At 40.1% G+C, this 16494-nt stretch overlaps 1 protein-coding gene across 1 annotated transcript; it reads left to right on the top strand.

The window, feature by feature from the left end:
- Positions 1-5871: 5871 nt before the first annotated feature.
- wdr5 (WD repeat domain 5) lies at positions 5872-16360 on the top strand. The gene is made up of 14 exons (XM_083793482.1): positions 5872-6021; positions 7338-7447; positions 7632-7740; positions 8094-8167; positions 8253-8342; positions 9366-9455; positions 9602-9685; positions 9877-9932; positions 10549-10595; positions 10755-10830; positions 12450-12483; positions 13079-13153; positions 13283-13370; positions 13857-16360. The coding sequence occupies exons 2-14, from the start codon at positions 7370-7372 to the stop codon at positions 13955-13957; spliced, it is 1002 nt and encodes a 333-aa protein (XP_083649608.1). The 5' UTR covers positions 5872-6021; positions 7338-7369; the 3' UTR covers positions 13958-16360.
- Positions 16361-16494: the final 134 nt, after the last annotated feature.

Genomic DNA, 16494 nt, shown 5'->3' with positions numbered 1-16494 from the left:
GGATAGAGAGGGGCCTTCCGCCAGTCATGATCGAGCGGGGGCGGGCCTTGGTGTGTGTGCTGTTGGCCTGTCATGTGTCCCCCTACTGTAGTGCGTGTGCATGTGCACATCTTGTTACTGTGGCAGACCGGGGTTTTTTCCGAATCACCCAAATCACTGAATGCTCTTTTAATACTCACCAAAACAAGACCAGAACAGAACTCAGGGAATCCATTTATACCTTTGAAACCACTTAGGGTGGTTGCAAACTGTTCATTTGAGTTGTATCGGCTGTGTGGGACAAGTGGGACGGGGAATACGGGACGGGACTGGGTTAGCAACTTGTCTTGATGTCATATTCGACCATAGGCCTAATATTGCCTCATTTTTGTTATTAAAACGGTCTGGCGTCTTGTTTTACAATGCTAATTTTGGTCATGGGTGGTATGACCGACTTCGTGCTGTAGCCTACAGGCCGGGGGTATTTTTCATTCTTAAAAACACATCTTGGTGGAAAAGAGACAACGAGAGTGCTTTTACAACAGAAGACCAACTATTAACTATTAGGGCATTTGACCACTGATGCCTGCCAGTCACAATGTGGGACAGCCTGGACAGGGCCTCGTTTTCCTGTAAAGTCTTGGAAATGAGGAACTGTCCCATTTAAAGGTCACCCTACAGCCACTATATTAATGGCAAGTATTTCCTACAGCTTTTCTACAGCTTTAAAGGGACACTTTAGAAGATTTTAGAACACTTTCCTGGGGGTCTTTATGTGTGTAATATGTGGTTTTAGATATTTTAGTAGTGAGCCCAGTGTCTCTGATGTCATGGACACTGGGCTCACTTACTTCCTGGACTACATCTAGGAATGCTAGAGGTGCATGAGAGTTGCTGACCCTGAACTGAAATAATAAAAAGGTTATCAAAAAAAGAGAATAGTACAATGTTGATTTTGTTTATGTTAAAAAGTATATTAATTTCATAACTGTGGAAATAATGTTGTGTATAACAGACTGAAAGGTACATTTACTAAATGTAAAAAAAAAAGTATATTTTTCTTTTGTGGATTTTCCATGCTCTTTTGATGCTCGCTTTTATTGTAGTACATGTGTTAAACTTTTATTTTTGTGAAATGACAAAGGAACATGGGAACTGTTCAAGTGCTGTGGATGATATAAAACATTTGAAAAGGGAAGGGTGACTGCTGTTTAATTCTCAACTGTTCTGGATCTCATTATACATAACAAGTTATGAGCTTTCTATCTAGCACCTCTGCTGGAACACGCCATCATCGCAGTTCCTGTTTACACGGGTACAGTCATTAGTCCTACAACTACAACCTATCTCAAACCCTCGTCCCTCACCCTAAACCTAATTTAACCTAAGTATGCACCCCGTTTACACTGAGCATGTGCAAACCTCCCGCAGGAGACCGGGCCGCACCTCCGTGCACCTTCCTCTTTATTTTTCCTAGGATTGATTGATTGATTGATTGATTGATTGATTGATTTATTAACAATTTGCAGAATTACAGTACATTTCAAGCACAACTCAATACAAAAACAGTTGATGGACGACACCATAGAGAATGCATTGGGCGTTTAAGTTAAATAACTCATAAACTACAAAACATTTCAAAATAAAAAAGTTCCAGCATGTGTCTCCACAGTAAGCTGAATAATAAAAAGTGTGAATGGAGTTTCTAGGTGAAAGTGATTTTTGAGGTGCCAATGTCTGCCATTGAGCCCCATTGTAAATTTGAAAGCACTATATTTCTAAAACTATGAAACATTTCAAAGATTCCTTTTCAGGCAAACATGTCCACCGTAAGATGAACCAAGTAGGCTAGAATGGGGTTGCTAGGTGTAAGTATGTAAGACTAGTAGCATGCCAAAGTTTGTGCTATTGCTAAAGCATTACACTTGCTTACAATAGGGCCCACCATTTTCAATTCATCAAAACATTTAGAGACGTACGAATATACACAACTATATAGTCAAAAGGAAATCATCATAGGAGGTAAAAAGGGAAAAGAAACATATACAGTGAGGGGTGGGATTCAGATGTTTGCAGCCGTCCGGTCCGTACGTGCAGTTTTGAAGGAGTCAAGGGATTTGCATGTCTTAATGACTGTTGGTAGGGCGTTCCACATTTTGGTGGCATAGGAGCGAAATAAATGTAGTCCCTTGTTTGTGCCGAATCTAGGTTGCACATGGTTTGTTGAACTCCCTCTGGTGTTGCGGGTGTGGACTACATGTTGTCTCAGTAAGACAGCCCTCTCCCTATCCACAAGGAGGAGCAGTGCACCAAAACATTATAGGAATTGTAGTCCAGGAAGGAAGTGAGCCCAGTGTCCATGAAATCATGATACTGGGCTCAGGAAAGTTTTCTAAATCTTATAAACATCATTAACATATATATTTATTTTGCAAAAATCTGAACTAACCCCATATGGCCACTAGATGGTGCAGCCTATTTACTTTGCTTGGTCTTTCTCAGCTCATCACCTTGAGCAAGAATGACAGGTCTTATGTTGACTGATACTCAGTGGTGGAAAGTAACTAAGTATTTTTAAGTACTGTACTTAAGTACAATTTTGAGGTATTTGTACTTTACTTGAGTATTTCCAATTTCCAGTACTTTTACTTCTACTCCACTACATCTCAGACTCCACTACAATTATTTGAAAACTTTAGTTACTAGTTATTTTGGAGATTTTAATTTTGATTAGAAAACATACATTAACCACTTCAACCCTATACATTTTGGCCATTTGAAAATAGCCAATCTACAAGCTGACACTGCGTCGCAACGCGACACATTGTGAACTTGTAGATCTGCTATTTTCAATAGCCTTTGTACACATTTTGAACTTTTAGTACTTTAAGTACATTTTAATGATAGTTTTGTACTTTTACTCAAGTACATTTTCAATTCCGTACTTTTACTTGTAACGATAGTTCTAAATTGCAGTATTGGTACTTAAGTAAAACAATTGAGTACTTTTTCCACCACTGGTGATACTCAGTGGTGGAAAGTAACTAAGGCCTCACTCACACGGTACAGACTGATGTATGCTTGTTGTATACAAAGGGTGTGATACATCTTGCCCCAATGCATTTCCATCATCCAAATGCATTGGATGCTCCGCGTCGGGTCTGCCTACGCCCCCAGCCATTGTAAAATACCCGGTAACCTGAGACCTCTCGTGGCTTATTGCTTAAATTTTAACATGTTTTTAAAATGATAATAAAAAAATTATACAAATAAAACGTTTAGGACATGAAAGATTTCCAACCCAACATCCTGCATGATCTTGCCCTCAGGGCTCTATTCTTGGTCCTCCTACATTTTCTTTCTACATCAAATCGCTTCATCGAAAATAGAACTACTCTGACTGGGGTCGCCCAGGGCTCTAACATTTTCATTTCAAGAACCCCCAAATGTATGTAATTGTCTCCACCAGGCCGAAGGCATGTGGGGAGAGTATGTTTTGCACTCCGTCCGTCCGTTTGTGTGTCCGTCCGTCCGTCCGTCCGTGTGTCCGTGAACAGCTAATCTCGGCCACCGTTAACCCGGTCGATGCCATATTTTGCACACACACTCCCTGGATGCCAACGATGAACCCGAGTCTGCCCCAAACTTTCCAGAACGGCCTGTTATAGCGCCACCAGGAGGCCGCTTTGTGCAAAACATGTTTTTGCACAGTACACCTACAGATTTTGTCCAAACATCACGCAAATTGGTACACAGTCTCTCTAGAGCCATTCAACGAAACGGGTCTTTCAGATTTATCAGACTCCATCCTGATTGGTTAAGATTGGCTTCCAAAGTTCACAGGAGTGCTCAGTTTCAAACAAAATGCTGCAAATCATGAACACATCGTGTGATTTCCGTGAAATTGTGCACCCACATTCCCACTAGGCCGAGGACGAAATGCCACATGAACAATTTCAACTCAGCCTCAAGGTGGCGCTATAACTGGCCGAAAAGTGTTTTTACCTCTAACTGCACGGATCTGTGGATAACCTGGTGGAGACCTGTGCCCGGAAGGGCACTTTTTCTAGTTGATATGTATTTGGCCGCAGACCCCCATCTAAAGGTCTTTATGTCAGAGACCCCCCGAGACGTTTTTGTAAAAGTCTAAATTATAAATGAGTAGATCTTTCTAAAATTTACAAAAAAATAGCCAAACTACAATTCTTAAAAATATATATATATATCTGGCGACCCACTGGAACCACACCAATGACTCCTAGGGGCTCACGCACCACACTTTGAGAACTTCTGCACTATCTTCACTGTGAAAATAGCTGATCTACAAGCTCACAATGCATCGTGTTGTGACACGCTGTAGGCTTGTAGATCTGCTATTTTCGCAGAATGTTCGTCCCAGAATATGGTGGTGAAAGCCAAATTAATAACATGCTAAAGCATCATAGTTGGTCATTTGTGTTAAAGTGGTTATAGGTACAACATGTAGTAGGCTACTTCAAGATATATTTTTTTAGTTTTTATCATTTTCACTACTAATTACTGCTGTAGCAGCAGAACACTGAACTGCAGTTTCATCAATGAAGTGAAACCAAACATCACTTAAGTCTCACAGATTGAGGACGCTATAACTGAACATTCCAAATTAAACCATGTTCCAGGGTTAGTCCTGTGATTGTAGAGCGCACAGTTCCTGTCTCCATGATTATGAGGATTTCCATTGATCCAGTACCTGCACAATAAACAATGTATTTATTTAACCACAAATAAAGTGACTTTGATAGACTTTGATTACAATGAAACATGTCAATTGTCTCACTCTGTTGTCAGTGGTGTTCCATCCACCCACGTCCAGCTGCCCTGAGTCCTGGTCAGACCAATCCATGATCCATAAAGCCCCCCAGGGTTCAACCCTCTGACGAATACCTGATTATTTGTACATTGAATCATCATTCATTATTTTCAATACACTTCACTATAATGATCGACACACTGTTACATTCCCTTAGATGTTATTATTATTATTAAAGGATGCAACACGGCTGGCAAGTGAACTGTATACACACAGAGACAGAGTATTAAAAGGATAGAGACTGAACTGGGGGGACCCATGCCTTCAGCTAGTAGGGTTGAAAACGTCTATGGTTGAAATGATAACCAGTTTGTCCTTTCATACTTGCCGTTGCCTCTTAAAGCAACACGCATGCGCAAAACACTGTTACCGTTCCCCGCCTTTGCTTTCTGTAGAATTTAGAACCCATACGGTGGAGGGGTTCTGGCCCTGTGCTAGCCCTGTGAATGGTCTATGGTTGCTAAGCAACCGCAGACACGTTCTTATCAGAGCCATGGTTCTCATGTGCCACAAAATAAAATAAAATAAAATAAAATAAAATAAAATAAAATAAAATAAAATAAAATAAAATAAAATAAAATAAAATAAAATAAAATAATCATTGTAATACAATCATCAGTGAACATGCAGCCAGTGGTTGCATGACAGCCAACTAGCCACTCACATAATTGTATGTAGTGTTTACAGTGTATAAGAAGTGTACTATGTATTATGTCTAATTGTCTATAACATATTTAAATTTTCTGTTTTTTTCTCAACTCCTTTTGTCTTGTTTTTGTTTGTTTATGTATTTATGGACATATTCTATTGATAATTATTTCTTTAAAGATTTTATTTCAATAGTATGTACTGTATAATATATGTAATGTAATAGTATTTCTATGTCAAAATAAGACAATTAATAAACATAAATGTTAATTTAAAAAAGAACGCCACTGTCCCTCCCATAGAGTAAAGTCCCTCCGGGCTATGGGAATATATGGTTTCCACCGTATTCCTGCTGCAGAGAGAGAGGAGGAATACACACACACACACACACACACACACACACATTCATGGCTGAATTGTCGTGGCTCAGTCTACATTTTATCAGTCTGTCGGAAGAATACAACATAAAGTAAAGCATTCTCTTCTCTCTACCTAAAAGGAACAACAGCGTCTGTTGACCGAGCGACTGTCTGCACCAACGTGCTGTGAGTGTTTCCACAAACCATCGTTTAATTCTGTGTTTGAATGGCGGCCCGTGCCGCGATGATATACAAGTAGCAATGCTGCTAGCTAGCTCCTTTAGCGTCAAACACAGCCGATCTACAAGCTCAACGGCGCGTGGCGGTGCGACGCGTCGTGAGCTTGTAGATCGGCTATTTTCGGCGAGCGACACCCCGCCACGACGAAGTATATACCTCGTGGTTTATGGTTCAAAAATGCATTTTATTTTCCACATTTCTGTATTTGATTAAACCGTTACGACCATGTAATTATTAATCTAATAGTTATATGTAATATCTTAATTATGAATCATTATTATGAGTCTTAATTCAGAAAACCTCGCCTTTCATGTTTTCTCTTCATCTTTCTTTCTTTTTTGTTGTTGTTGCATATTTACCAGTCCTGTTTTGCATAATGTTTTGGATATAACTACCATATTCTAAGGACTTTACAATGTGGTCAAATGAAGTAACATTATGCCATCGATGTATTGATTTTGATTATGGCTCATTCACGTGAATCAATCAAGTTATGATGTTGAGATAGTTGTGAGTGAGTGACTCGAGATCATAATGATTTGCTATCATGGCGTAAACGAAATGAGTGGTAGGAATATTCAGTGGCATTGATCATTTAACCCAGTGGTTCTCAAGCAGTGGTCCGGGGACCACCAGTGATCCTTGAGGGGGTTCCAGGTGGTCCCCGGCTAGATGATGGGAGAGTTGGTAACCTTACCAAATGTAGTCGGTCTCGGACTCTTATGGATCTTTTGAGTATTACATTAAACTTACAAGATGTCTGCACAATTAGAGAAAGTAAAATCATTGTTATTTTGATCAACGTTTGCCTGTTGTCTCCTATGGTACCAACATCAATACAGCATGGAATTGTGGACAAAATAAAATCATCTTTAGTTTTTGTTCTGCAAGTCTAAATCTCATCAGGTCCCTTGGCTCAAATAATTAATGGACCTTGGTATGACAAAGGTTGAAAAACCACTGATTTAACCCAGTGGTTCTTTGTATTGGCAGTGCCTACTATATCGAACACACCCAGTGTATCAGAGTGCAACACACCTCCTTTTTATTAAACAACATTGAACATTCAAAGGGTGAGCGCTTTACAGTCTCAAAACAGGCTGAAGTTGAACCATGGCTATTGGCTACTCAAAGAGTCTTGCACCCAGCACCCTGCAGAGTGCAAGACACCCTTCTCTAATGGAGAGAATAGATATTTGCAACTCTGAATCATGTTCTAATTATTAATCATTGTGTTGTTTGTCCCTTTCTCTTGCTCAAAGTGGCACACGGCAAGCCATTCCCATTTCCTAACATGGCAACAGAGGATAAGAAACCAGAGACTGACACAAAACCTCCAAATACATCATCGGCATCTGCCAGTCAGTCCAAGGTATGGATTAGTTTACTAGTCTTTTCCACGTTTCTTCCTCCCCCCCCCCCCCCCCCCCTCCTGCATGTACACCTATAGCTTTCCTCCATTGAAACCATTGAAAAAGAGATGCTAACCTGTGAACTTTGAGCTTGTGATCATTGTATGGCTGCTATTCAAAGTTCCAAATGTTCTTCTTTTCCAGTCTGCACCAGCCAAGCCCAACTACAGCCTGAAGTTTACATTGGCAGGCCACACCAAAGCGGTCTCTTCAGTGAAATTCAGCCCAAGTGGAGAATGGCTCGCCACCTCGTGTGAGTTCATCTGTCGCTGTACATTCACCATAGGTGTTTGTAGCCCAATCCAAATAACAGCAGCTGCAACTTTTCTTCTGAGTTTTGGGACTTATCATGAATACCATGATCATTTTATGGTTGATACCATGATCATTTTATGTTGAACACACCAACTGTTACTGCAATTTTTTTGGATTGAGGCTTTTTTTTCAGGGAAGATATTGGCAAAAATATTCACATCATTTTCTTTGTTTTGCAATACAAGTGTACATCTTTTAAATGTATGCTATTTAGCAAAAAAGATCCAGCGGTACCTAGTGTAGTTTATGTGCAACATTATACTTAAATATCCTGATATAATGTCTTTCCAGCTGCTGACAAGCTCATCAAAATTTGGGGAGCCTATGACGGCAAGTTCGAAAAGACCATATCTGGACACAAACTTGTAAGTTCCAATCGATCGTCGTCGTTTAATTTGATCCCGGGGATCAGTAAAGTGAAGTTGAATCTAACTATCTAATCATCCACAGGGCATTTCCGACGTGGCCTGGTCCTCTGACTCGAACCTGCTGGTGTCGGCATCAGACGACAAGACTCTGAAAATCTGGGATGTCAGCTCGGTAGGATCATAGATATTAAAAAAAGAATAGATGCCTCAGTGGCCACTGTAGTTCATTTGAGCGACATGTCTCCAATTAGTCGAGCGGAAGCACTGAAGGCACGCTGCGTCGCTGCCCAAGTGACGTCACTCATGCGACGACTCCATGTCACTCAACTGGCCAATCACAGCACGTCTTTTCCGGGACTTATGTTACGCACGCGGAAGCTTGACAAGATTCCAGCTCATGCTTCCGCTGTGCTTCGCAAGGAATCTCGGGGGGGGGGGGGGGGGGAGGAGGAATGTGCCTTCAATTTTGATACGCGACCCCATGGGTAGGATGGCAAGGGATTTAAGCATTATGTCATACTTTAGCTATTGAAAAATAGCAGATCTACAAGCTTGTAGCGCGGCTATGAGCTTGTAGATCTGGGGGGGGGGGCGGGGGTTGATGTCCAAATACATGTATTTTTGGGGGTCCTTTTCAACATGTTTGAGAACGACTGACATAGAAACAGGGTTTTTCAGAAAACTGTAAGACATTTTTTGTGTCGGGCCTAAATCGGTTAAATGTCGATCTCTGTGTGTGTCTCATCGCCCCTAGCCTACCCATTCCTCCATTATTTCCGTTCGCATTCGGCTCAAAAATGAAAAGCCTTGGGACCAATAACAGTGCAGAGGCGCGTCGCTCAAAAAATACGTCCGTGTTCTCCGCTGTTTTCTACCGAGGTGCTTAATGCAATAACGGCCAGGGTGTTGTGTACCAAGAATAGCAGACGTCTTTGTCCACTTAAACCATGTTTATGGTGGTTGAGTGTTGAAGAATTACGTAAAGAAGAGAAAAATGATGTCACTAGCTTTGTGTTTGCCTTTTTATGGCTCATATCTTATTATATTATAGTATGAGAAGTCATGTCTCATACAATCATCTCACTCGTTTCTTTAAAGGTACATTTATTTGTAGCCGTAAAGAAAACATTCTCATTACGTTTTCAAGGCTCCTTTTGTTTTTACTTTGTATTTATTTATTGTGCTTTGTTTCCAGGGTAAATGCTTAAAGACTTTGAAAGGGCACAGCAACTACGTTTTCTGCTGCAACTTCAATCCCCAGTCCAATCTTATCGTGTCAGGATCGGTAAGTCCAGAACTGCTGTTAACGCCCATGTTCTTCATGAAAAGGATGGCAAATTGTCCGTTCCAGTCATGTTGAGGCATGTCCTTGATATAAATTGTGCTGCAGTGCCAGATAATGATGTCCATTTGTTTTTGTACCTTGTATAGTTTGACGAGAGTGTAAGGATATGGGACGTCAAGACTGGAAAATGTTTGAAGACATTGCCAGCCCACTCAGACCCAGTGTCTGCTGTAAGTCTCTTATTTTAATTACTTTATTTTCTTTGTCTTGATATCACTGTACACTCCAAATGTAAATAAAAAGGCTCTTTGATATGATTATGCCCTAACCCTAATGCCTCATTCCAGCACAGTTCAAATGGTGCATCCGATGAGTGAAAGGTTTACTTTTATTAAGTTATGACTTTATTTTTGGCTTATAGGTTCATTTTAACAGAGACGGATCTCTCATTGTATCCAGTAGCTACGATGGCCTTTGGTAAGAATATATAACTTTTCATCTCTCTCTCTCTCTCTCTCTGTGAATGACAACTTTAGTTTAATCACCCTTAGACACTATTTCGGTACTAGAACACTCGCATGAGCTGTGCCATTCTTGTGTGTTGGTGATTCATTGTGCACTGATGTGGGAGAAACCAGCAAAGCAATAGAGTCTGAATAGATTGAGCTTCACATTGTGGCCATACACACCGGTGGAGCACCAGGGTTGCTTACACTGACACTGTGCTCTTGTTATCCTAATGTTGCTATGTTTTCAACTTTTCATGATTTAAGAAATAAGAAAGGCATACACATATTTCAAACCCTCGATTGGGCAGGTGCTGAGCGAAAAAGAATACTAAAGAAAATTAACCCATTTTGCGCGGGAACCTGAAAAGGGAACCTGAAAGTGTTTTATTGTATTTGTTGCAAGGCTTTGCCTTTGCTACAGAATAACAAAGAGCTCTTGTTGTAGTAAATACATGGTCATTATTTGGAATCGACGTATAATAATGTATATCGATATATATCGTATCGTGGCCTCTGTATAGAGGTGCGTATCTATTGTATCGTTTTGAAAACGAATGTAGATGATGTGCATTCTTATTTTGCAGCCGGATCTGGGATACTGCATCGGGACAGTGTTTAAAAACACTCATCGGTAAGTTTCTACAGCTTGCTGCTGCTATTCATGCATGTATGGCTATTTATAGTTAATTAGGCTGCGACAACAAAGCAATAATTGTGGTGCACCGCTTGCAGTTGGTTGCTACAATATTCATATCTAGCCCTTTCGTCTCAACTTTTCTGTTCATGCCAGATGATGACAATCCACCTGTGTCGTTTGTCAAGTTCTCACCTAATGGCAAATATATCCTTGCTGCAACATTGGACAAGTGAGTATTGCCTAAAATTGAATGTTCTCGCTGCCACACCCAGTCCAATGGGCACAGTGGCACAGTCGGTAGTGCTGTTGCCTCACAGCTAGAAGGTCCTGGGTTCGATTCCCGCTGGGGACGCTGTGGATGTTGGGGGCGTGTTCTCTCCTCCGTGTCATCAGTGTCCATACCCGAGGCGGGCCTTTATGTGTGGAGTTTGCATGTTCTCCCCGTGTCCCCTAGGGTAGGTACCCTCACAAAAAACATGCAGTAATCCTGGTCTCTAAACTACCTCCCCCTGGCCAGCAAAATGGGTTGCAAAATTGTGGGATACAAAATTGAAATAAAAAAAATTAAAAAAAGAACTTGCTTCCAGGTTGGGTGACCTACTTACCGACTACTTCCAGACGTGTACACACGGTAGGACTTTTAAAGTCGTCAGGGAGTTCTCAGATCGCTAAGTATTTCACGCTACACAAGTCTCTTTTTGAAATCGTCTCATTCGGCCGTCATATCTTTGTCGTTTTAACTATATGATTGATCTAGACTCCTGTGATAACTCTATATGCGCGAGACCAACTCAGGACGCTATTGATTGTCATATAATTCTCTATTTCTCTGTAGCAGTATGTGAAAAGCGAGACAGGATGCTAATGATTTTCATTAAATATTTCTCTCTGTCTCTTTCCGCATGTGCACATGCACAGAGAGCGAGTGTGAAACTCTTATCATAACGGTTGCGTTGCTGCGTAGCATGATTCTGACGCTGTTTTAGTAACATATTCAAGTGAGATGTGTTGGTTTTATAGACTATATTTAACAGCAATATTAATATAGCTACCAAAATGTATGACACCTGAATAAAGGTGTAAAGCCTAATTGATATGCATCTATCGATCACCCAGGTTGGGTGAAGGCTGTAGTAAAGTCTGAAAGGAAATGCATCAACTTTTAGACATCAAGGAGTTATTATTATTTTTTTCTCCCTTTTGTAGTGTCCGGGAAAAAGGTTTTTGTGTTTTTGTGATTGAGCATTAATGTGAAATTATGTAAACAAAGGTAACAGTAATCAACCAAATGTGTTTCAAATTGTGCTTCCCGTGTCAAGGTCTTTCTATCTGTTACTATTTGATCACCTCAGTAGCACGACAGGCATGCATAACTTATCCCTTCACAACTAATTGAATTCATACTTTAGCGTTATCTATACAGGATGCATCTTATGCGGTCAGAAGGAGGCATATAGATACATGTACACTAGCCTCTGACTGTAGTTCCATTTTCCAGAAGGTGGCATTCCTGTTCTCCTGTTCCGGGCCATTTTCTCCTAGCTTAATGTGAGTAATGTGACAGATTTGAACTGGAAACATGTTGTGCTCTGCATGATGATGTTGTGTTCAAATCTGCTGCTGAGCCAATCAAATGATGCTATGAGAAACTGGCCCACAACAGGAATGCCACCTTCTGTAAAAGGGAACTACAGTTATGCATGCACAGAACATATTCACTGGGTGCCTCTTTACAGTAAATCTGTTTAACCAGTAGAGGGCGCCTACTGTAATTGTTTATAATCGATGCATAATCAAATCAAATTGTTCTCTCTCTCTCTCTCTCTCTCTCTCTCTCTCTCTCTCCAGCACTCTAAAGCTGTGGGACTACAGCAAAGGAAAGGTAATTGTTGTACTACTTAAAGTTAGAATATCAAATGTTGTACAGTATATACATATTTTACTTTGTTAACTTTAAATAATTCGTTCACCCAATAAATGACTATTTTCTGTCGTGTACTTAGTGATGTCTTGAATACAAGGACGTTGGTAAAAAACATTCCTTTACGGTGAATGAAGAAGATACTTGAAGTAAAACGGAGACTGAGTTTGAAGGAAATAAAATTAAAATTTTAATTAATTTTATATTCACCTCCGGTTCAAATTGTGACATGCACGAGCAAGGAAAGATTATATTCTATAAACCACAGCTGTATAGAAGTTTATATTAGCTCAATGGTAAAATTGATAGAACTTGCACAAGGGAACCGGCTTCAAATCCAGGGTAGAAGAGGACAGTTATTGCAGCGTGAATGAATGTTTTACAAACACAAATTCTCCTTGTGTTCAAGACATAAGTAAACGGTGTGTGTGTGTGTGTAATTTTTTTTTTTTTACTGAATACCGGATGAATAACGGATGTTTGTTAAGGGATATTTGTTGTTTTGCATTGTATGATTTGCACTGTGTGACATTTTGTCATTCATTTCCCACTTTAGTGCTTGAAAACCTACAGTGGCCACAAAAACGAGAAGTATTGTATATTTGCAAATTTCTCAGTCACAGGTGGAAAGGTAAGGGCTTCCAGTTGTCCTGTCTGTTGTGTATTTATGAATACTTCATTGAGGAAATAAAGACCAGCTTTGTTTTAGTGAGTTTATGAATGTCAACAGTACATTAATAACAGCCATTATGTTTTTCAGTGGATTGTCTCGGGATCAGAGGATAATATGGTTTATATCTGGAACCTACAAACCAAGGAGATTGTGCAGAAACTCCAGGGCCACACAGGTAAAAACAAAAAAATAACTACACTTATGTTGAAATGTGTCTTCTAATATGTTTCTACGTGTGGTGCTCAAACACTTTCATGTCAAGGACCCCCAGAATTATCTGTATTTGGCTGCGGACCCCCATCTGAAAATATGTTGTTCTGGGGACCTCCCAGAAGCTAATATTTTAGTTCAAATCGTTCACTCCGAAAGAATATATATTCAAAGATGTGCGCCACATTTTTTTTCTCCAAAAATAGCAGATCTACAAGCTTGTATGAGCTCGGTATGAGCTTGTAGATCTGCTATTTTTCAATAGCTAAAGTATAATATAACGCTTAACACCAAAAGGGGTTCCCGCCAAGAATGGGTTAAGGCACCTTTTGTCTCAGCGTAACATACAATTACATCAAATTGTATGGACACAAAATTTAAGCTTTTATGAGGATCTCTTTGGGAAATCGCCATGGACTGCATTTTCACGGTTATTTCCTGTTTTTCGCAGATGTGGTTATATCTACTGCCTGCCACCCCACAGAGAACATCATTGCATCTGCAGCATTAGAAAACGACAAAACCATCAAATTGTGGAAAAGCGACTGCTAAGCCCCTTGGATATCTGGGCTACTCTTACTTTATTTTATATATAAATGTTTTTGTAAGAGAAATGGCCCTTTTTCTTTCTTTTTTTTGTTCTTTTGTGGTGCTCATTCTAGAATGAAGAAGACCCTGAGGAATGGATTCCTATTGGCTAAATCTGCCACTACTCAGTCAAGACCTTCACCATCACAGCCACACACCAGCCAACTTTACACAAACTCTGACTTGTGGGATCTACATTATCTAAGCCTTATGTTCAATATATGAGCTGGATTCTCTTTTTGTTTCAACGAAATAACTGGTTCACTACGGAAGCCCTGGGGTGGACATTCGCAGACCAAAACTACACCGAGGGCAGTGAAGGGGCTGCAGTCGGACCAGGAGCTAGAGCGGCTGTTTCGTAGCTCAAAGGTTCCCGGATCGAACCCCCGGGCTCCTCCCGGTCGCACGTCATTGTGTCCTTGAGCAAGACCCCCTAACTGCTCCCGATGAGCAGATTGGTACATATAGTGCAGCTAGTTTTGGTTAATTTCCTTTTTTTTTTTTTTTTTCCCCCCTCCATTTGAGCACATGTGTGTTCGACCCTCTGCTGCTCACTCATGCCAAGAGCTGGGGAGGGTGGAAACTAGTCTACCATGCATGCACTCGAATTAATAATACAAGGCCGTAAATTAATGAAGACGTCATAAATTACACTAAAATGAGGGGATGCTGTGTTTGTGTCCATTCCGGTGCTCTTTAGTTCACCAAGGCTTGTTATTACAGTATGATGGCCTAATCTCCCGTATGTAACATTGCTTCAAGTCTTACAGTGTTTTGTAGTCCAGATGTTATGTCGTGTCGCGCTGGTTCTACGCATCAATTTATTTCATTATTTAAAAAAGCAAGGTGTCCTCTGGTCTCTTGTATGGAATAATCGCTGTCCCACAACGCATTTACACACCAGAGGATGAACTCTCATCAAATTCTAACTTGCCAAAACGATTAGCTGTAGTTATGCAGACTGTACGGTCTTGAGTTCATATTTTCCATCCACATTTTAATTAAATTGGCTGTCAGGCTTTTGGATGATTTCAAATTTATTTTTATTTTATTTTATTATATATACTTTTGTCATTGTATATGTAATATTTTTACACTTACCAAAACCAATTTGACCAGGAGTTCAGTTGTGAAGCAAAAGATCCCAGAGGGTCATTCTTTCTTTTGCTGCAGTAATCTTTTTTTTTTCTTCCTATTTTAGGTTTTGTTTAGGATTGAAGTCACTCAGATGTTACTGTGTGCCATAATTATATCGCCATGTCAGTTAACTACTAAACCTGGCAAGATTTATACTGTATGTTTATTTTTCTTGTACAGTGTTAATATGTAATGCGCCAATGTCAACAGGACAGAGGTTACATTGGGAGGAATATTCAAGCTGAGGGAAATTAGAGAGGGATATTAATGCCAAAATTAAAATTTCTAAAAATGTTGATCAATTGTATTCACTGTACTTAACTTGCCGGGGTTGAAGAAGGCCTTAGCACAAATTTCGCCATGCAGCTAATTTCATACCTTTCAGTATATATGCCCATAGGAACATGACGTGGCTTGTTATGGCTTCAACTTGGCCAGTTTAATGTTTTATCAGTGGCGAAAAGGCGAACGTTTTGTACTTTGCATTTTGTACATTGTGTTTTGTGATTTGTTAGATGAATAGTTCAAGCTGTCTTTCTGCTCTTTGTTGTTGGCCTGTCTAGAAGTGGTTCTCAAACAGTTTTCAAGGATCCCATAATTAATGTATTTGACTGCGGACCCCCCATCTAAAACGATTTTGTACCAGGAAGATACTAGATTTGTGGTGTTCAAAACTTCAAATTAATCAACTTTCTTTTCCACTTAAGATTTTGTAGCAAAGGCCTTGTGCAAACCTACAAGGACAGGTTCGTCGGAGCCGGCAACCAAATGCGAATCATGAGAAGAAAAGTGTCCCGCACTGTCGCACACTGTCTTCACGTATAGAGCAGTAGTTTGATTCAGATGACAACGTTTCGGTCTAAACGACGTTCAGGTATCTCGGATACCTGATGAAGGTACTGAAAACTACTGCTCTAAGTGAAGACAGTGTGCGGGACCCTGTTCTTCTCACTTCTCAAGATTAAAAAAAGCAACTAAGGCTAAAGTGGTTGAACTGGATTTGATCCTATATCACCCAGGGTTTCCAATCCAGTGGTCCAGGGACCCCACTTTGAGAACCACTGGTCTTATCTCACAGCTCCTATCGTCCTGCATACAAAGCTGGCCGCCATGACCATAATCTGCATTTACTCAACCAGCATTTTGTGGTATACGTTGGAATCTTAGAAGGTTGGAATTCACCAGCTCTTGACTTGTGACATAATAAATAAAGAAACATTTTGTAAGTTGTATATTGTTTGCAGTAAAGTTTCCTTTTTTTCAATAGCTGCATTTTATCCATTTAAACCTTAAAGATGCTTCAGGTTAGATAAAATGTTAATTTTGTCATATTTCATGTGATCTGAAAAAAGTTTTTATAATGA

Source organism: Protomyctophum parallelum, assembly GCF_964188405.1.
Source record: "Protomyctophum parallelum genome assembly, chromosome: 21".
Taxonomy (NCBI): Eukaryota; Metazoa; Chordata; class Actinopteri; order Myctophiformes; family Myctophidae; genus Protomyctophum; species Protomyctophum parallelum.
This window is presented reverse-complemented; position numbering and strand designations above follow the sequence as displayed.